Source organism: Physella acuta, unplaced genomic scaffold (assembly GCF_028476545.2).
Source record: "Physella acuta isolate Inbredline_101_S28 unplaced genomic scaffold, ASM2847654v3 ptg000264l, whole genome shotgun sequence".
NCBI lineage: Eukaryota > Metazoa > Mollusca > Gastropoda > Physidae > Physella > Physella acuta.
In genome coordinates this window covers 1,336,908-1,359,694 of record NW_026731783.1, presented here as the reverse complement: position 1 = coordinate 1,359,694, position 22,787 = coordinate 1,336,908, and the positions used below count along the sequence as shown (strand labels likewise).

General features: G+C 32.4%; 1 protein-coding gene and 1 pseudogene across 1 annotated transcript; both read right to left on the bottom strand.

Moving 5' to 3' along the window:
* Positions 1-1,618: 1,618 nt before the first annotated feature.
* LOC131939103 (tRNA methyltransferase 10 homolog A-like) lies at positions 1,619-3,175 on the bottom strand. The gene is given in 2 exon segments (XM_059297333.1): positions 1,619-2,651; positions 2,653-3,175. Coding segments are annotated over 2 exon segments (813 nt in total). The 5' UTR covers positions 3,067-3,175; the 3' UTR covers positions 1,619-2,252.
* An 18,897-nt stretch (positions 3,176-22,072) lies between these two features.
* LOC131939130 (uncharacterized) lies at positions 22,073-22,207 on the bottom strand (annotated as a pseudogene).
* Between the last annotated feature and the right edge of the window lie 580 nt (positions 22,208-22,787).

The following is a 22,787-nucleotide window of genomic DNA, read 5'->3' as shown; positions in this document are numbered from 1 at the left end:
TTGTAGCGCCATTAATTGCAGCAGGACCAACATTTATGTTCTCAATGTATAGACATCAAGCTGACCATATGGATTTTGCCAATGTCTGGAAATCAAGCTGACCATCGGGATGGTGCCAAAGTCTAGACATCAAGTTGACCATCTGTGTGGGGCCAATGTTACAGAGCTAACACCAAAATGTACACACCCTTACGTCATAACTGTTTGGTGTCGACATTTTGCTTCAGCTAAACAGTATTTTAATTGCCGATGTAGAAAAGTAATGTTACTCTAAACCGACATGCATTTGGTTCACATAAAACCTGCTAGTTGGCGTTAGGAAAACGAATATGGGTGGTACCACAACACACACCTTTTGGCGTCCTTGGTTACGGAGGTTAGTTGTAAGTGTTTTGGGTCGCTAGAGAGTCCATTGCGCAGTGGCGTGGGCAGGGGGGGGGGGTTAGGGGGGGGAGTCATAACCCCCCCCCCCCATAGACCCAAATCCCCAATATGTTGATGCTTCTCTCATTCTTATGCTGGATTATGAGCAACATCATGGTGACTTTTATTTAGCATCACATTAAAATGTACTTACCTGTTTCTATCTGTATAGGGGTTGGCAACCTTTTGAGACGGAAGAGCCAGAAGTAAAAATTAACAAAATGTCCCAGTTTTTAAAGAGCCACTAACTATTCTTTTTCAATATTATGGTATTTGAGTAGGATTAGGTAAATAGATTTAAAATAAATGTATTTGAGTATAAAAAAATATTTATTCATACAAAAGCATACACGTGTTTTGCACATAATAAAATAAAGTATTTTAGCTAGCTTTGTTATGATAATAAAATAAAATTTATAACTATAAAACACCCCCAACCCAATTTAGAAACTAATAACTAAAGAAATATGTCACTCAAATTAATGCACACTGACGCATATAAACAAATGTCTTCTGAATAAAATAACACTTATTATTGAAAATATTCGAAAAAAAAATGTGCAAGTTGCTGGCCACATCACAGTTGTGGGGATGTGCCTAAGTAGCTGTCTGTTTACGCTCTACTCCACCAGTCCTTAGTGAGAGCCCAAGTTGATGTCTGTATACGCTCTACTCCACCAGTCCTTAGTGAGAGCCCAAGTAGATGTATGTATATGCTCTACTCCACCAGTCCTTAGTGAGAGCCCAAGTAGCTGTCTGTATATGCTCTACTCCACCAGTCCTTAGTGAGAGCCCAAGTAGATGTCTGTATATGCTCTACTCCACCAGTTCTTAGTGATTTAATATTGTTTCAAGTTGTTTTTTACAGTATAATATTTTATGAGTGTATTGATTTTAGAACGTCTAATACTCGATACTTTGACTTTATAACGTCTAATAGTAACATGTGTGATATTTTGACTTTAGAACATCTAATATATCAATGTGTGATATTTTTACTGTGAGTGGAATTGATTAGTAACTGAGCAATAATTATTTTGTGGTTGGTATATGTGTCTGTGTAAGATGTTTTACTTTGATTAACGTTATACTTTCATGAGTGAATATTCTGTCTAGCCTTTCTGAGCTATCGTAAGTTCTGCTGTAGTGTGGTGTTTAAGTGAAAAACAACATTTAGTTAATTTTTTTTTAACTGTCTCAAAAATGTATTTATTTCAAATAAAAAAATAATATACATGTGTTTTTTTTTAATTAAAGAGTTACCAGTATCTGTGATATCCTTCTGTGTTAAAAAATGTATATCAACTAAGTTTATCAACAAATGCCAGTATTAAAACTTGACCTTTATATATGTTTTTCTTTGCTTTATCATCAATTTTATTAAAACAGTGAATAAAAATAAAAACTCTGTATCAAGCTTGTTGTTTGTTATTTAAAAACAAAAGTTTGGATAACATATTTCAAGTGTTTGTGTTTTGATTCATAGCTAATTAGATTCAAGTTAAAAAATGAATATTGATAGTTTAAAATTACTTCATAGATAAAAATGAACAAATGAAACACATTATTTACAAATACTAACATCTATTGCCATTACTCAGATCATCTAGTTGTATTCTCTCCCATTTCAAGCACTTCTGTTTTAGAGTTAATATCAATACTATTGTCTTTTAAACATTCACAAGAATCCACCTCCTTTTTTCAATGTCTGTTACATCCCTTGAATGACCAGATATTTCTTCATTCCCTTTATTTTCAATTCGGTCTTCTTGTATTATGTCGGCAGGTTTCTCTTCAGTAGATGAAGATGCATGGCATTCCTGCTCTGGTTAACTTCCGTCCTTTAGATACGCTTGTTTTCTTTGAGGCATTTCAGCAAGAAAAGCTTCCTTCCAGTCTTTACTCTCTGTGTACCGCAATAAGATAGAAAAAACATGGTTTATAGCAAGAACCTTGCGTGTCTTCATATTAAGATAGTCAGAAATGGGAAGCTGTGCATGTGCTATGCCTTTCTCTTCAGCAATCTTAAGACATAAACCCTTGTTGTGATCTACCAAGCCACCAATGATGTAGACTTTGTCATCGGATAGTGATGTCAAAACAGTAGGTGACTCACTTGACAAGTAAACCAGACTAGATTTGGGAAAAACTTCTTCATAATGCTGGATTTCTTTGTGGACATCCCATCCTTTATAGTCTCCTATGCTGTCCAGGCGCTCTTTAGTTTTTTCCACTTAATCCACACAAATATAACTGCAATGGATTTTGAGCTCTTCGATTGGTAGAATAACTGTGTTGTAGTTGACACGTCAAGGAATTCACATCATTTTCTGTCATATGATCATCAAAAGAAAGGTCAATCACAACCCGAATTTTACATGATGAATTTTTCATTGTATTTGACTTCAATCTTTTTCTATTTGGTCCTATGTCTTCTCCCTTTTCTCTCAACTCTGCTAGACGACGTTTTCTTTTCTGCTATGCCTCATGTCTTTTTTCTTTTTTAATTGCAAGCCACTTTTCTCGTTTTCGTTGTTTTTTCAGCTGGTTTTTACTTGGTTTTATGATCGTATCATTACTATCATCGTTTAGGTCTATTGGATTAGTGATAGGCGACTGTGGTGTCACATCTTCATGTTCCATTTTAAACTGTTTATAAAGTAAATACTGTGATCTTTATCAATGATTATCCAAAACCAATTGTTAACTTGTATTTTAAAACCGCCTGTAAGCAATGCCTTTTTAGGTACAGATAGAGACATTTAGTTAATACAATATCACTTAATACGCAAAAGAATGTGATAAAGTAGCGATAAAATCCCTAAGAATTACGCTAAATACAAAATGTATGTAAATGAATAATACCGCTACGAATTGTATAATACGGAGCAATATTATATTTACTTAAAAGTCAAGCGAAAATACAAACGATTTGTTTTCTAAAGACGCAGTTTTTCAAACATAAGACATCTAGATACTGTAGCGTATTTAGTTATTTTTGCCTATCAGTGTTGTATTTTTGTTTTGTTTTGACTAAGGGAATTCCTTGCCAGTTACTTCCCTTAATATGGTGCGTATAACAATATGGGAAGTGATAACAACACTTGCTTTAATTGATATACATTTTACATTATTAATAACTAAATGATTCAGCGATGAAACAACGGCGTTTACATCCTGTGTTTTATGTGATTTTACAGCTGCAAAAGATTGAAATGATTCACACTATAGACGACGATTTAAGGCGTATCATTTTACTCTGCCCATGTTACTTTTTAAACATCCTGTTAAAATTGTTAAAAAGTATTTTCTTTAAAAATGTGTAACATTTTATAAACGTTTACATTTTTGAGATGTATAGATAAAACGTGCTGACCACACACTACATAGTTATGTTAGGGTCACGGAGTTCTGATCATACAAAACAAACCCAGGTAAAATTAATGTGTTCAAATGTTTATATACTACAACCTCAGCTCAGATGATGCTAGTGTTGATAAAGGATAACTGCTATGGTACTTTTGACGACACTATTCAATAGTTATTTAAAAAAAAAATACTAATAAACTAAAGGTTTTGTCAAGGTAGTTGGGACAACAATCTATGGTCGACTTTGTTCAGGCTAAAAATAAAAAAAAATAGAAATCATAAGTTCACGAAGAAACGGTAACAGTGATCGTACGTTAAATTGTAATTTTAGAATAGCTGACACACTTGGGTTGTCATCTGGTTTTGTTATATATGTAGCTTTTTATTTCAAGCTGAAAATTACTATGTGCGTTGTATACGATGTACATATAGAAGTAGATCACACATTGTTTCCCATTTTTTAAATATAAAGAATAAAAGAGAGGCAATCGAACATTGACACCCATAGAGAACTTTTTTTTTAAATGATCGCACTTTATTTACTAACAAAATACAGACTATCGAGAAAAACAATCTTGTTGATTATTTTGTTTAAACCTACATTCTATTTTAGTTGTATACGTTTCAATTAGAAAAAAAAATTGTTAAATTGTTAAAAACGGTGATGTTGCTTTATATATTTTAAAGACCAGCAAAACATTCGGTTAAATGTATTGCCGTTCCCGTTATCAAATGATGTCATTATGTTTTCTTGCAACAAAACTTAAACGTACTTTAAAAGCAGAACTTATATTTGACGTAGTATCCGTTGATGGTGTATGTGGAATTTTTACATTTAAATGATAGCCAAACATCATGTGGAATCATCACATTAGTTACATCATCACCATCAGGTCTGTCAACTTGCTGTTAATTTGTTTTGTGTTAATTCAACATCTGATAGTGTCACAGATCATGTTACATCACATTACCATCTGGTCTTGACCTACTAATCTAATTATAAAGTCAATTGCTGAAATACGAAACATAGTTAGCCTATAATTATTATTTTATTATTTTGATAAAAAGTGTTTTAATATTTAAATGTGTCTGTATAAACTTATAATGTTAAAGTTAACAATACGATTATGTTATGGTTATTTATAGTTTGAGAGAGGTATAGCCAATACGGCTATGTATAAATATATCACTGGCGTTATAGCAATCACAGATACTGTAAATATGTGACGTTTGATGTATAACTATAGACTTTACTACAACAACTTTGGTTTAATCGTCTCTTAATTTACTTCTGTCGTGATCATTGTTCCCTTTTTCAGTTCAGCAAAAAAAAAAAAAGATGGCAGCTTAACCTGAGCTAATTTTCGTCTCAATGGACTTGATCGAATCCCGTGTTCGTTGTGTCGTAAGACATGTGCACGAATACGACAAACTCCTTCTTTAGCGTGGTAGTGTGTTTCACAGTAAAACAAAAACAAACAAAAAATTAAAACTTTTAACATTATACATATCACAAACTGTTTTATCTGGAAAATAAACGTTTTATACTGTATTGATGAAAGTTCTCAAACAGTTTAGATACTGTCTAGAACTAAATGTCTTTTTTTAAAACTTAAAATACATATTACTATAGCCATTTCTTATTACATTGAAAAGGTAAAGTGAGACCAATCGATCAAACTAATAGAGCTATCTATATATATAATTCTCTTCTGGGAGCCGTTAGAAAACAAGCTGCAAGCGCGCCTTTGCAGTCCCCTCTCTTCCTCTCTATCGCTACCCCCCACCCCCCACCACCACCCCTACATGGCCTGGTGAGTTGTAGTTCACTCTAAATGTTTACATTTTACAATCATAGAGCCGGGTTTGGTGACGGCTATTAGGGGAAGATAATTTAGTTTGAAACGATTTTAAAATTAGAGGAGGTAACTAAGAGGAGGCTGCTTTCACGGGAGGGGGGGGGGGGGTTAGTGTTTTAAAGCACATATTTTCAGTGGCAGCATTGGTACTGTCGAATTCACAAATTCTGAATTACTGAAAAGTAGAAAAAAAAAACAACTAAATAGCGGCGTATGATATGCCGCGGGTTGGCTCGTATATTATAAAAACTTTAAATACATATTCTTTAGAAATAGGTATATTGCTAATACAATACATATGTATAATTAATACGTTTTAGAAAATATTAAAAAATTAAGCAAGAAAGCAAAATTGTATATAAAAACCTATTAGGTTATACAATTAAAAAAACTGTGACTTGAATGTATATAGTTTTTAATAAATAAGGATCCAATCCTTACATTCAATGATGGACTGGTTTATAGTTCTCATCTGTGAATAATGTTTAACTTTCATACATTAAACTTTAGTAAACTCTCATTGATCAAGCAGAAACAATATAATGACAATACAACGAACTGACCTGTCACGTGGGATGGTCAGCTGACCAAGAGTTGGTCAGTCTGATCTGAAGGTAAACTATGATTTTAATTATAAAATAAAAGAGTGAGATATTTTAAATGTAAATGTCCATATTAGACAATGTAACTATATTTTATACATGTAAATGGTCATATAATACAATGTAACCATATTTGCAATAAATAATAAACCGGGAGTGATCTCCCCTAAACTTTCTCGAATATTATAATATAACACTACAGGGGATGGCAACTCGGGATATAGACTTCTAGACATGATTTTTAATCCATTTTAAATACTTACAGTTTTAAAAATAGAATATAATCTCGTAGAAAAAAGAAATGCACACCAAGTGAACGCTATATAAAGATGTGCATAATAGTGCGCAATATTATTAGTACTTTATACATTTACATGCGTTTTTTGAGAAATCGGAAATAGCGTAAATTAGTACTTCCGTTCAACGGAAATTACTCAAAATTTGACAAAAGGTAGAGAATTAGATCTTTTACTTACATATTAAATTGCATTTATCTATCTGAAATAGTACTCAAGTTATAGGCTTTTGAAAAATTCAAAGTAGAAAAAGTACCACTTCCGGTTATCGGAAATCGCTCAAAAATTGATACGGATCTACGATTTTGATAAAATACTTATATTTGAAATTTCATCAACCTAGCTGTAACGGACACACACACACACACACAGACACTCAGACATACGGACAAGATTGCAAAATTATGTTTGTCCGTATCATTGAGATGCAAAACGTCGAGATTTGAAAAAATCTCGATTTTTTTTTTGCACGATTACAAGACTTTCTCTATACTTCGTATATACGAGAAAGTAAAAATGATACATAATAAAATATAGCACTAGCTATGATATGGTATACGGCATATATACAGTATAACCATACCTAATTATGCAGGGACTTTAAAATGTATACATTGGAGGGCTAGGAATTATTGCAACATGTGTCCAGTAGGTATGTCCCGCATGTCTCTAACGGGCCCAGCATATGTCTGACAAGGGTCTAACATAGACGTTGTCAGGATCGTGTGATATGATGGAAGGTAAACCGTCTAGTAGAGGTTCATTTAGTAGATGTTGATGTTACATCTGTTACATCGTCACCATCAGGTCGGACAACTTGTTGTTTAATTGATTTTTGTTTTTTAAATTAAGTAATTAACTAATAATGCCAAATATTATCTTACACCGTATTTTCAAAATTTTGTAATTACGCAATTAGGCTAGAATGAATGGTTCTAATATACTACCGTCTTATTCGAAAACATTTCAAGGGCGATAACCGAAAATATAACTTCCATATTACTTGATATCATTGAATTTTCTTTTTAAATACCAAAAATGGCCAATAGTTCGATACAATCAATTGGCACGATACTGTTTGCTACTCGGAAAAACTTTTAGCTTTATTGTTCTATGTGTCTTTAAAAAATGGATAACTAAATTAATTACAAAAACAGTGGCCAAGCATTATACTAATATCGAAGACCATCGATTGGGTAACTAATTGACGGATTGCTTCGAATCTCAAAAATTTGCTAAATACTTTTCTTCTTAGTGTCAAATGTAATTTTTAGTCACATTTTGTGGGCGCAGATTTAAGTGTTATTGAAATAATTTATTTTGGACGGATAATTTTTTTTTCCAACTGTATTACAATATACTGTCAGTTATCAAGAACGAGTGAAGTTTGAAGAAATTCATCAAAAAGAAATGAATTTCAACAGAGTGACAATATTTAATCCATAGCAGACACACTGACAGATAAACAGACAACCAAACATACACCGTTTTCCCCATCTTTTATCTATAGATACGATATTTTTTTTAAAAAAAATATTGACTTTCTGAATTATGATACATGAAAGATAGCTCCAACGTTTAGTGAAATATGGAGTGCAATATTTGTGGAATACACAATTTCATATACATTGTTTTGTTTGTTCTTACATGTTGTAGTTGATCGAAAGTAGAAAATTAATCACACATTAAGTACATAAAAAAAACATTTTAAAAATAAATTGTTTAATTTCTTTACTTCAAGACTTTGACTTTCAAACAAACAAAACTTAAATAAAATCACATAATTAAGTTGTGTTTACTCATTTATTTTACTGAACGAAACCGATACACCGAAATAATTCATTAAATAGTTTGAACCAACAATTGTTGGTTAATTCGCTGTTTTAATCGTCAAAATGTGATCTTTGAGTGTAGGACTTTTAGATTATATTAATTTTAACAAAGGGAATTGTATTAAAATCATTAGCCATCACGTAGAGAATAGTGGCACAGGCAGCAATATCATCCAACACTTACTAAAACATATTTTCTCCACATTATAAAGGTAGTTGTACACAACCTCAGCCATACATTCCCCCGTGTAGCTACCCATGTCTAGGGAAGTTAAAAAAACCGTGTAACGGGTAGCTCATCATCTGGTGAAACATACCTCACAATCACAGTCAGCTGATCATTTTTAGGCCGTCAATTATTGAGTCATGTTTGGGCCCCAAAGAAAGTTGGGAAACTAACCTAATGCCTGTTTAGCTGATACGTAAATCCTACAGTGTATATAGTGCTTATTTAAACTAAACATTTAAATACGTTTAATTAAAATTATCAATCAGTTTAGAATTGCCTTAGATATGTAGTTTCTTATATCAATTTTTAAAACAAAACAAAACTTGCTTAACAGTTGCCTTTGCTTGAATTTAAACTATTCAAGGGAGACAACATTAACAAAGGAGCATAACCATCGCTATCAAGTTCATTGAAACAAATCTAAGTTTAACGTAATAAGAACAAAACGCAGTTTCACAGTTTAAAAAAAAATTAAAAATAATTAATATCGCAATTTAAACGTTATACACATATTTTACAGTTATACCATTACAATTAATATTTCATACTGTATTGGTTAGAGTTCTAAATCAGTAAAGCTTATGTCTGGAACAAAATGTGTGTTTTTTTTTTTTAAATTTAAATAAATCTCTGTCAAAGACCTTTGCCATTTTTATATGGAAAAAAAATTCAAGGGAGACAAAGCAAAGCAATCTTCTAGCCGGTTGGTTATTGTAAATTTTTGAAAGATATATTAAACAAAAGACAATTACAATATGAATTATCTAACAAACCTAACTAGAGGTTTTAGAAAATATAAAAACAAATTAGTAGTCATGCTAAATTGTATTAAAAATTTATCATGCTATAAAAATTGAAAACAGTGACTTTAATGCATACGTTTTTCTAAGACTAGCAATTTATTCAGCTCAATTAATACTCATCTTACGGCGTGCGTTCGCAAACAATTATTGTAATAATAAAAAAAATGTAATAAAAAAAAAAAAAAATGTGATGTTTATGTACTTGTTCTAAATTGCAAATAAAAGTATTAAAAAAAAAAAAAAAAAAAAAAAAAAAATTAACAATAATACATTCATACCAGTAGTATAAGCCAGGTGACGGCAACCTGCGTCTCGCGAGCCGTATGCGGCTCTTTTGATGTCAAAATGTGCTCTCCAGCTGCTTTCACAAATACTAATAATTAAATTAATTCATTTAATTTGTTTTAGTTATTAGCTTCCTACGGTCGAGTTGGGTACTGGACGGTAGGGTACGAGTTTACCCTGGGCTCCGTTGGGTGGAAGATAAGCCTGGTGAGAACCAAAGGACAGAAGTGACAAATACACGGTAATAGAGCCGATACCCAAGCCAGTTAGTCTGAGTTTGTCGTGTCGATGGATGCCTGGCTAATGGGAGACACATCCAGAGCCGGTGATATCCGTAAAAAAAAAATTAACATCTTCTAAAGTGGATTGGGAGAGTCCTTTAGTTACATTATTTGATTTCTAATTTTATTACGCTGGCAATTATTTGCAAATCTCTTCTTCTTCTTCGTTCTTAAAATTTTAGTGTTGGAATGTATCCCCCTCCATCACAACTAAGCACACGTGTCAACTGGTAATAGCCTTAGTCCAAACAAGAACAAACTACAAGGCAGCAGTTGTTTAATGTTGGAGTCGTTTCTCCTAGAAGAGTGACTGTCCCCAGACTCATCTGCCCTAGGGATCGAACTCGAGACATTTCGGTTTAGCAACCATGAGCTTTTACCGACTCGACCACGCCGACCCTATCAAAACAAGCATATCAACATCAACATGTTAACATAATTTCAATCATGTAATGGAACCGATGTATTTTACAAATGTGCGTATTGAAAAAATATGTATTCAAAATGGGTTTTCAAAATGTATAAAAATATATAGAAATATCGTTTTAACCATATTTTACTAAATATTTTTACAATTGGTGTACAGGGAGGTAATAGATATAAGTATGTGCTAGTGAAAATGGGTTATGGGGGCAAACGCATTCAAATGGGGGTGGAGATATGTGAAGGTTCTGGTTCAATGATTTGAGTCTTAACAATGTTTATAGGTTGTGTGATTGCTGAGTATGGGGTAGGGGTGGGCAGGCGTGAAGCGTCAGTGGCGTAGCCAGGATCGTCTCAAGAGGGGGGGTCCAATGTTTACCCGGGGACAAACTTTCAATTTGCACCCCCCCCCCTCAAACTTTCGATTTGCACCCCCCCCTCATACTTGTTATATATATACCGAGGGGTCTATTGGGGGGGGGGGTTATGACCTCCCTCTAACCCCCCTGCCTACGCCACTGTGAAGCAAGCGTAGTGCCTGTGGAGTACAACGTCCGGACGTCGTAAGTTCATCTCAAGTTTACAAAAGCCGTCTTGAGTTGGAGTAAACAATTTAAGATACACATTGATAACAGGGAATAGATGGCAACATTTGAGGGGAAAAATAATTTATCGCTAGATATTAATAAGCTTTATATTATTTCTAAAAACAGTCATTTTATTTAGTGCCCAACTTTCTGTTTTACTGATTGGTCAGATTAAAGGCATTTTAATTACTGATTGGTTAATTTATATAGCTTTATAATTAAAAACAACAGACTACGTTTACATATATAATTCATTTTTACGTTTTAGATAGATTGATTTAGATTAAGATGATATGATGACACCTTAATCTGGTTTATGTCAGGTCATCTGATAATTTGTGATCTCAAGAAACAGTTGATCTCTACTTTATCTGCCACATCTCATGCAGGTTTGTTACTTCGGATGGAAGACGTTATTTGCAATTTTTATTATAAAAACATCACCAACTGGTAGATAGTGACATTTTAAAATAAGATTTCTTTCAAGTACTAAATTTTAAAACATATTAATACCGCTAATCATTTTAAATTATGAGTCAATTTTATATGTTTTTATATCTTGCAAAAAATCAGTATTTGTTTTTTACAATACACTTTTTAAATATTTAATATTATGAAAGAATAACAAATGTTTTAATTAGCTCTCACTGTTGTACTGTTTTTTTTTTTTTTTGGTTTTTTTTTTTGACTAAAGGAATTCTTACAAATTATTTCACTTAACATATGTTTAAAGCAAAATGGGAAGTAATAAAAAAATCGTTTGTTTAAATACATGCACATTTTTAATACATTATTAACACAATAAAAGGATTCAACAATGAAATCCCTGCATTTACATCGTAGCTGCGTTTTAGGTAAATTTGCAGCTACAAAATCTTAATTAGTTACTTATATTATTCTTTTTTATTTTTATTTTCAAATGTATTTCAGTAATAGTTATTAGTCCACACCACTTAACCCAAATCAAAACAAAAAAAGTTATTCGCCAGGTGTTAATTTTACATGCATTTATAAGCCAGGTTCGATTTGTACATACATATTGTATAAGCCAGGTTCCATGTGTACATACATGTATAAGTCATGTTCAATTTGTACAACTATATTAGCGTATACCCTGTCTCCACAGAATAACCAATTATTAATTAATACATTCTTTAAAATAATCGGGCTTAAAATGGTGCAATACGAGTTATGTTTTATTATAATGTTTAAATAAACCATTGGCCAAATCAAATAATATTCTTTGACACATACACCACACATGGTAGACACGTAATATTTAAAACACAAGTTATGCATGACAAGACGTATGCATTTAAAACATAATATTTTTTAAAATCGGGTGCGCTAGATATAAGACGCTTCAAAATTAATTGTATTATATCGAATAAAAGGTTATCTAACCGTGTATGGCGACCGAAAATATTTAAAATATTACACCCCTCCTCCCACCCCCCTCAGTCCTCACCCAGTCCACACGTGTCACATGTCAACAACCAAATCAACATCCCACCTCTGATGTTAACGTCAACAAAAACTTAATAGACCACTTAAACATTACACCTAAATAACTCGTTCAATAACATGTATTGTGTACTTTAAAGCACCAGTAATTGATAATTTAATACAGTGACTAATTTTAGGCCATGTTTATTTTTAGCACTACAAACTTAAAGTAAAACATAGACTTGAAAAAAAAACCAGAATGAATACACTATTTTAAACTTCAAAGTATAAATATAAAAACTCTTGATTTATTTATATTTTTTGTCTTCCTTTTAAAAGTATCATTCACTGTACTCGTTCGATGTGTTATTAACGATCATAACATTCAAAGGTCGTAAGGCCACATCGGGTTCATGGCCACACATTTTGTTTAATGTCTCACATACTTTAACACTGGTCAAAATACAAAGAGATGTGTGCCAAAGGTGAACGTGTTGGACGGTTAGATAGGGTGGAACTGCCCGATCTACACACGTATGTATATTAACGGTGAATTTACTTGTGTGTTAGGTTTAGACAAAGACAATGTAAACGATCTAAACTGGACATTGCAAAAGTAGATTCAGCTATCTGTTTTGATAATCATCCAAATTAGTATCATCCTCACCAACACCACCATTATTTTTACCACAAATAGGCTGCTGCTCTGATGAGGGTGATCCACTACTATGTAAAGCCTGCCACTATCATAATCAGTCTTTTTACAATACAACAATAAGGGATAAACATTTTCGAGAACATGACATATTTTATTCTTCTCTTTCTTGAAAAAGATTAACACCAAAACTTCTGATGATCAAATCGTCCTGCTATTGTCACTGTAAGGGTTGGATGTGTTTCTTGTATCTCAGCTCACAACCTAAGTGGTCTAAGTGTTGGATGTGTTTCTTGTATCTCAGCTCACACCCTGAATGGTCTAAGTGTTGGATGTGACTCTTGTATCTCAGCTCACACCCTGAGTTGTCTAAGTGTTGGATGTGTTTCTTGTATCTCAGCTCACACTCTGAGTGGTCTAAGTGTTGGATGTGTTTCTTGTATCTCAGCTCACACCCTGAGTGGTCTAAGTGATGGCTAGTGCGCATGTCATTGTAGAATGTTTGCAAATAAAACTAGAGACCTAGAGATTGTGTACGTCTTTTATTAAACAATATTTCCGTTCATAATGTAACATCAGTGTAATCTCATCAGGACTGTGTTGACATCAGATGGTATATGAGTGGTAGGTGTGGGGTGATGGGTGGATGGGTGATAGATACATGAGTGGTAGGTGTGGGGTGATGGGTGGATGGGTGATAGATACATGAGTGGTAGGTGTGGGGTGATGGGTGGATGGGTAATAGATACATGAGTGGTGAATGATAGATGGATACAATAATGGCCCTCACACAGACAAACTTGATAAAACTAACACGGGCGACTGAAATCAATTAAGACACATGCAAGACACATGTAAAACACGTTTAACACACATTTAAGGCACATTGAAGACGCGCTTCTACATTTCGAGTGTAAGATATATTAAACACATACATGACTTAAACGTGTGTGTTTAAAAAAAACAGGTGTATTAATGTAATAACTATCAACTTCCTAAGAGATTGTGTCGGGAAAATGGCAAGCTGCTATAACTTTCCACGCGTCAAGCTAAGTACTGGTCGGATTTTAATTTAATTATGAAATAACAGTAGAAATGACGTGGCTTACTGATGGGATAAATATCATACAGTGTTACATTCATTGAAAATATCCTAATATATATTAAGTAATTACGCAATTAGGCTAGAATGAATGGTTCCAATATACTAATTGAAAAAAACATTTCAAGGGTGATAACCGAAAATATAACTTCCACAGTACTTGATATCATTGAATATTCTTTATATGTACTAAAAAGGTCAATAATTTCCTACAATCAATTATAGAGATACTATATTAATGCACGGAAACAGTTTTATCTTTATTCTTATATGTGTCTTTAAAAAAATGGATGATTAAATTAATTACAAAAACAGTGGCCAAGCATTATCCATATATCGAAGACCATCGATTGGGTAACTTTAATTGGTGCCATGATTTTTACAATAATAACGATTTCCTAGGTAAAAAAAAAAAAAAAAAAAAAAAAAAAAAAAAAAAATATATACTTTTCTTCTCTGTGTCAAATGTAATTTTTAGATTCATTTAGTGGAAGCATGTTTTACTGTGATTGAAAGAATTTATTTTGGACGGACATTTTTTTCCAACTGTATTACAATACTGTCAGTTATCAAGTACGAGTGAAGTTTGAAGACATTCATCAAATAGAAATAAATTTAAACTGAGCTCAGCAGACACACTGACAGACAAACAGACAACCAAACATACGCCGTTTTCTCATCTTTATCTTTTTTTAATATTGACTTTCTAAATTATGATACATGAAAGATAGCTCCAACGTTAATTGAAATATTGAGTGCAATATTTGTGGAATACACAATTTGAAATACATTGTTTTGTTTGTTCTTACAAGTTGTAGTTGATCGAAAGTAGAAAATTAACGACACGTTAAGTACATAAAAAAACACATTTAAAAAATTACTTTATTTCTTTACTTCAGGGCTTTGACTTTCAAACAAACAAAACACAAATACAATCACATAATTAAGTTGTGTTTATTCATTTATTTTACTGAACGAAACCGATACAACGAAATAATTCATTAAATAGTTTGAACCAACAGTTGTTGGTTAATTCGCTGTTTTAATCGACAAAATGTGATCTTTGAGTGTAGGACTTTTAGATTATATTAATTTTAACAAAGTGAATTGTATTAAAATCATTAGCCATCATGTAGACAATAGTGGTACAGGCAGCAATATCATCCAACACTTACTAAAACATATATTCTCCACATTATAAAGATAGTTGTACACAACCTCAGCCATACATTCCCCCGTGTAGCTACCCATGTCTAGGGAAGTTCAAAAAAATCGTGTAACGGGTAGCTCATCATCTGGTGAAACATACCTCACAATCACAGTCAGCTGATCAATGTTTGGCAGTCATTTATTGAGTCATCTTTGGGCCCCAAAACAGTTGGGAAATTAACCTAATGCCTATTTAGCTGAAACGTAAATCCTGCAGTATATATAGTGTTGTATTTAAATTAAACGATTAAAAAAATTTAAATTAAAATTGTCAATCAGTTTAGAATTGCCGTAGATATGTATTTTTTTATATTTTTTATATCAATTTTTAAAACAAAACTAAACGTGCTTATTAGGTGCCTTTGCTTGAATGTAAACTATTCAAGGGAGACAACATTAACACACATGCATAATCATCGCTATTAAGTTCATGGGGAAAAATAATCTACGTTTAACGTAATAGGAACAAAACGCAGTTAAGCGTAGAAAGAGTGTTTATATTTTAAAAACTGACGATATAATCAAGCGAAATACTAAAAATAGATATATATAATTGTCAGTAGCTATATAATATGAAACATTAACCTACGTGCACACATCAGCCAACCACCCCCCCCCCCCCACCCCCTCAAAATTGCCGTTGAATGTTCCTTAAAACAGTTATATTTTCCCATTTCTTGTCTGAACTCTGTCAACATAGAGTGTTTTACTTAATTTTTATTGCAATTTATCAAAAAATGTAACGAGAAATAACAACTAAAATTCGCTTTCTAACATTGCTTTTTACAATGCAAAACAACCCCCTCCCCCTCATCACACACCGTTACAAAATTACGGACCCCTCCCACAATTTTCCTCCGAAAAGTGCGACGTTATTTATGAACACCCCCTGACGCGAGATAATTTTCTTATCAACCGGGTTATGACGAATTCAGAATTTTTTTTTTTTAATAAGGCTACATATCTGCAAAAACACCTTTGCCGTTTTTTATATGGAAAAAAAAATTACAAGGGAGACAATGCAAAGGAGATTACTGAGCTGTCGGTTTTAGTAAATTTTAGAATGAGATGTTTTTTTTTTTAATGGTCACAATATTATTTATTACACACATTTTTATAAATTTTAGAAAATATTAAACGTTAGTAGTCACGCTAATATGCATTACAAATTTTTCATGTTATAAAATTTGAAAAACAGCGACTTTAATGTATACATTCTTTTAAGACAAGCAATTTATTCGAAATAAACAATTCATTCTTATCATTGTAAAATCCAAAAACAATTATTTTAACAGTAATAATGGAAAATTAAAAAAAAAATTAAAAAAAAAAAATTAATAAAAATAATGGAAAGATTTAGGGGCAGTTAAGTATTGTCTGAATGTATGTTGTCTTACCTCAGGGGTCGGCAACCTTTTGAGACGGAAGAGCCAAAAGTTACAATGTACCAAATTACCCAGTTTTAAAAGAGCCACTAACATTTTATATCAATACGAGCCGGCCCGCGGCATAACATACGCCGCTATTTAGTTGTTTTTCTACTAAGTAATTCAAAATTTGTGAATTCGACAGTACCAACGCTGCCACTGAAAATATTTCTTTAAAACACCATAAGTAGCTCGTTAAGGACCATAACCCCCCCCCCCCCCTCCCCCCCCCCCCCACGTTTAAAATCGTTGGCTCTGCTTGTAAACATTTAGAGTGAACACAGCTCACTAAAACCATGTAGGGGTGGGGAGGTAGGGAGCGCGTTTACAGCTTGTTTTCTAGGCGCGTTTGCAGCTTGTTTTCTAGCGGCTCCCAGAAGAGAATTATATATATAGATTTTGACATTCGATTAGAATTATATGTATATATATATATACATGCATATATATATATATATATATATATATATATATATATATATACATATATATACATATATATATATATATATATATATATATATATATATATATATATAATCCCCTCAGTATTATCTTATTCTAACTACAAATTTTGATTTTTTCGAAAAACTCGACCCTATGATGTAGAAAAGAACTATGTTCAACCTTCACTTATCCACGTGACTCTAAGTCATCTGCTTCCTACCAAACTTTTCAATTTGACATTGTTCTAACTACAAGTTGATGCATTTGGCCAGTATAATCTTGTTCTATGTCAATGTTATATATGATTCTGTTCTAACAGTATATAATTAATGTATAAATTTTCCTTGGATACACTAGAATTATAATGTTCTATGTCCGATTATGCCAATGAAATTAGCTGTTTAAGTCATGTGACTTTTGTGTCGTTGATCAAAATGGCGGCGTGTGAACATCTTTTAGTCGATTTTGGTTGTCATGCAAATAAACTGACTGAATTACCAGATACTGAATCGTAAGTATATTTATCTTTTATATGTTGTCTTAACTGTGTTATTTTACACATATTTAGTTCAAAGTCTGTTTGTTAAAATATCTTAATTGATAATAGGCGTTATATTGTTAATGTATAGCGTGGTATTATACGACTATACTAATTGTATTGTTTAGTAGTATAGTATATGTAGGGTTTACTTTGTATTTATATTATCAATATCATAATGAGGAGGTGTTCCAATATATGGATGATGAAAACAATATCTTTGTTACAGATTAAAATGTGAAGTAATTCATTGTTAGTAACTTATTAGTCTAAAAACCATGAATATAAGTTTATTCCTGGTTTTCAGTTTAGTATTAGTGTAGCAGAGAGGGGTGGGGAAATAAGTCCTTCTGTTTTTACACTTTGTACTGATGTAGTCTAGTTTTACAGAGAAGTGCGAAAGAGAACAATAAAAACAACAGAGACCTGGTAATGCAGTGTCAATGATATGGGTATAGGCGCTGCCTGTAGTCAAGTTGCGCAGCATCATTATGAGAAAAGAAACAGTGTTTATGTATATTCTCAATATTCAATTACAAGATTGGTTGTTTTTGCACTAGGAACTGTGTATATTGTGTAAAATTAATACATTATTTTTAAGCTAATTCCTGAGTTTTGCATTTATTGTATTAATACTTTAATTCCAGTTGTATGACAAGGCTGGGGGCGTGGTGTGATCCGCACGTGACGCCATTTAGAGGGCGACACCAATGTGAAAAACAGTAACATTTACAGTCAATATAATTCTTTATCCAGTTAATCTTAAAATAAAATTATAGGGTAGAGGGGTGACACAATTCAAAAATGTAAAATTGTAAGAGGGTGGAGGGTTGACACCCTCAGTTACCACACCGAGTATCACCCTAACTAGACTCACCACTGAATAAATCAAAATATGTTAATGTATGCAGATAACCCAAAGTTACAGAATAAACTTTACATTTTAATGCACACACCCACTTATAAAGAACTGTAAAAACATTACATGTCATGCAATGTACACTAATATATACATTGTGCAATGGAAGTGATAAAAAGTGAAAATTAATGACCAAGGGCACTCAGGTTTACAAAAAGAAGATATATCTCATATCAAAAAACAATAGTTATGTTACATGTTTGTCTATTATAGTAAAATAAATATTTATTTTATGTTTATAATTAAAATATCAAATCAAGATAGAAACATTAATATTTATTTATCTTGTACCATTTCTTGTTCACTTACAATAACAGGGAGGTAACAAACTGATTTGTATAAAACATTTTTTTTTAAATTAATGCTTAAAAAATGTAAAATGTAAGCTAAGTACTAAAAGATTTATAGAGTATATATTTAATTTTTTTAATGAATTTTATTTTTATTTTACAAGATATATGTAATTGGTATAACAAGATTATTAATAATGCTAAGAAAAACAGTGCATTTATTTTATACGTGTTTTTAAGAGATAAGAGAAATTCAAATTATCCAACGCTTAGTAGGGTTTTCAAATTTATGTCTTGTTAAGTACTTTAAAAAAAGCACACCTTCCCCGCCCTCAAACCTCAGGACCCCATACCCCATAGCCACCTTATCTGCACCTTATTTGTTCCAAGACCCCACCCATGCGTTGCAATACTATATTAAAAATATAAGAAAATAAAATAAAATAACAATTCCAGACCCTCATCCCCTATACCCCATGACCTCTCCCTGCTCCTATGATATCATTACGACTCCACCCATCCCACATCTAGCGTGAAATTGTTTTTTCCCTCAAATGTTGTCATATATTCTCTGTTGTCAATGTAATATCTTAAATTGTTTACTCCAACTCAACACGGCTTTTGTAAACTTGAGATGAACTTACGACGTCCGGACATTGTACTCCACAGGCACTTCGCTTGCTTCATGCCTGCCCACCCCTACCCCATACACAGAAATCACACAATCTATAAACATTGTTAAGACACAAATCATTGAACCAGAACCCTCACATACCCCACCCCCTATTTTAATGTTTTTTTCACCCATAACCCCCCTCTCACCCAACTCTGAATATTTCACTAGCACACATTTATAATTATTACCTCCCTGCTGATTGTAAATATATATTTTTTAAAGATGGTCTAACCAATATTTCTATTTATTTATACATTCGAAAACCCATTTTGAATTTTTTTTAATACGTACATTTGTAAAATACTTCAGTTCCATTACATGATTGAAATTATGTATAATATGTTGATGTTGGTATAGGTATACTTGTTTTTAATTGCAAATAAAAGTATTCACAAAATTTTATGAAAAGAAAAAAAAAATAAACTAAACATAAACACATTAATATGTATTGAATATTTTTACTAATTTTAGGAACTGAACCACGCTTTTCTTTATTGTTATTTAAATATCAGTGCCATATTATATTTATTTTTTAGTATACATATTTTTAGTACATAATTATATAGAATCTTGTTATTGAAACGATTTTCTGCACCTAATGAACATGTTAACACGCGTTTAACAGTGCGCAATAGTTGGATAAGGCTACCTACTAATTTGATAAAAACAAAATTCATAAAATATTAATTAGGCAGCCAATTAAGTAAAATCTGCATGTCTTGACCCAAATACGAACTTTGATACTTAATGACAGAATGAAGACAGACAGACAGAAGACAGACAGACGACAGACAGACGACAGACAGACGACAGACAGACGACAGAGAGACGACAGACTGACGATAGACTGACTGGACGAGGAAGCATATTAAATAAAAGCTTGTAAAAAGGCTGCTTCTTAACCTGATCTAATTTTCTTCTCAAATGACTTGATCGAAACCCGTTTACAGGAATAAAATACAATAAAAATAACATAATTTTAAAGTTATACATAACATTCACTTCCGATAGCCAGGTATTCAACTATCCCACACGTTTCACTCCAAATATAACTACCAAATACAGTCTGTTATGAATTAGTTAATTATGAGTCATTTTATAGTGGTCTAACAAGTTTGTGTTTTTTTTTTCTGTGGAGGTTATCATCAGATGTGCGGGGTGGTGTTGGTTGATGACACGTGACACGTGTGGACTGGGTGAGGACTGAGCGGGGGGGGGGGGGGTTGTAACATTTAAATTGTTTGAGATCGCCATTACTGGTTGGATTACCTCTTAATAGATTTAATACAATTAATTGAGAAGCGTCTTATAATTTGGAAATAGTGTTCTCGAATATATCAATAGTAAGTTTTAATTATATATACCGTGTCATGAATTACTAGTACTTATCATTTACTTCTTGTGTTTTGTAATGTATTACTTGTCTGTCGTATTTCATTCATGTGTGTTGTATATGACAAGGCCTGCCCTGGGGGGGGGGGGGTGGGGGGGGGTTATTGGCTGAGAATTAGAATTATAGCTTATATGAATGTATTATTGTTATTTTTTTTGTCATAGTAAACATTTTAATTTTTCAACATAATCACATTTTTCACACAAACACCTTGAATTATTTTTTTTTTAAATGAGCATAATAAATTGTAGATATTTAAATATACAAACTTAAAAATTGTTTCCATTAAAAATGTAAACATGTCCAAAACAAATTTTTAAGGGTAACTTTAGTTTTCTTCAAATTCAATAAATGTACAATGTATTATTGTTATTTTTTTTTTTTTTTTTTTTTTTTTTGAATTTTCCCTCCACACAGTTTACTCCACTCGAGCAAGGAGCTCACTGTGCGAATAGGTCGCATTTTTATTACATGAAAATTACATGAAATAACATACAATGTACAATCAGTTTCACGTCTTGATTCTTGCCTCTTCCTGTCTTTACTTTCTTGCCTTTAGACTTCAGTTTCCTTTCTTGAATCTGCTTTTCCGTCTTGATTCTTGTTACTTCCTGTTTCAATTTGTCTTTACTTTCCTTCTTTTTGTCTTTTCTTGCCTTTCAGTATCTTCAATGATTTTGCTTCTTTATTTTCTCTTGTAATTTTGCTTCTTTATTTTCTTTTTTAATTTTGCTTCTTTATTTTATCTTTTGATTTATTATTTCTTTATTGATTCCTATAGAGCTTTGAGTATAGGTTCAATGGTGTCGTGACGGAACATCCTACCTAAGATTGCTCCTAGGTAGGCGTCGTCTAGCTGAAAAGAATTGATTATTAGCCACTCGTACATTGAAGCCACCATAGTACAAGTACTAGGTGGCTCTTCTCGAGAGCTATGTGCAATCGAGGGATGTGTGGGCGCAACACCACACGATCTTTTGCATTCGATGCCTCGATGACCAACTTCTCAGCCCGGCAGCCAGCCCTAAAAAGGGCTAGCCGACCAAATGACTAAGATTTATGTAGATCCATAACAGATACTACACTTTGATCTTAGCCAAAAGGCCGAGAAGCATTATTGTTATAATAATTGTTTTCCGACCGTGTATAATATAAATCCAACATTGATTAAGGTGAATAAATTACTTGTCGTTGAAAAATGTATATATTAAAGTCACTGCTTTTTTAATTTTATAACCCGAGAGATTTTTAATGCATATTAGCGTGACTACTAAATTTTAATATTTTTTGAAACCTATAAATAGTTTTGTCTCCTAAGTTACATTTTGACTTTTTTTAAAAATATATCATTCTAAAATTTACTAAAACCGACAGCTCAGTAATTTGTTTTGCCTTGTCTCCCTTGTAATTTTTTCCCATATAAAAAATGGCTCAGGTCTTTGGCAGATATGTATTTAAATTAAAAAAAAACACACACACATTTTGTTCCAGACAGAATCTATACTGATTTAGAACTCTAACCAATACAGTATGAAATATTAATTATAATTGTATAACTGTAAAATATGTGTATAACGTTTAAATTGCGTTATTAATTTTTTTTTTTTTAATTTTTTTTTAAACTGTCAAACACTGCACCTTTGTCGCAAACATGTTTTGGTAAAACGGCCTTCCGGAAAATGACGTTCGGGCAAAC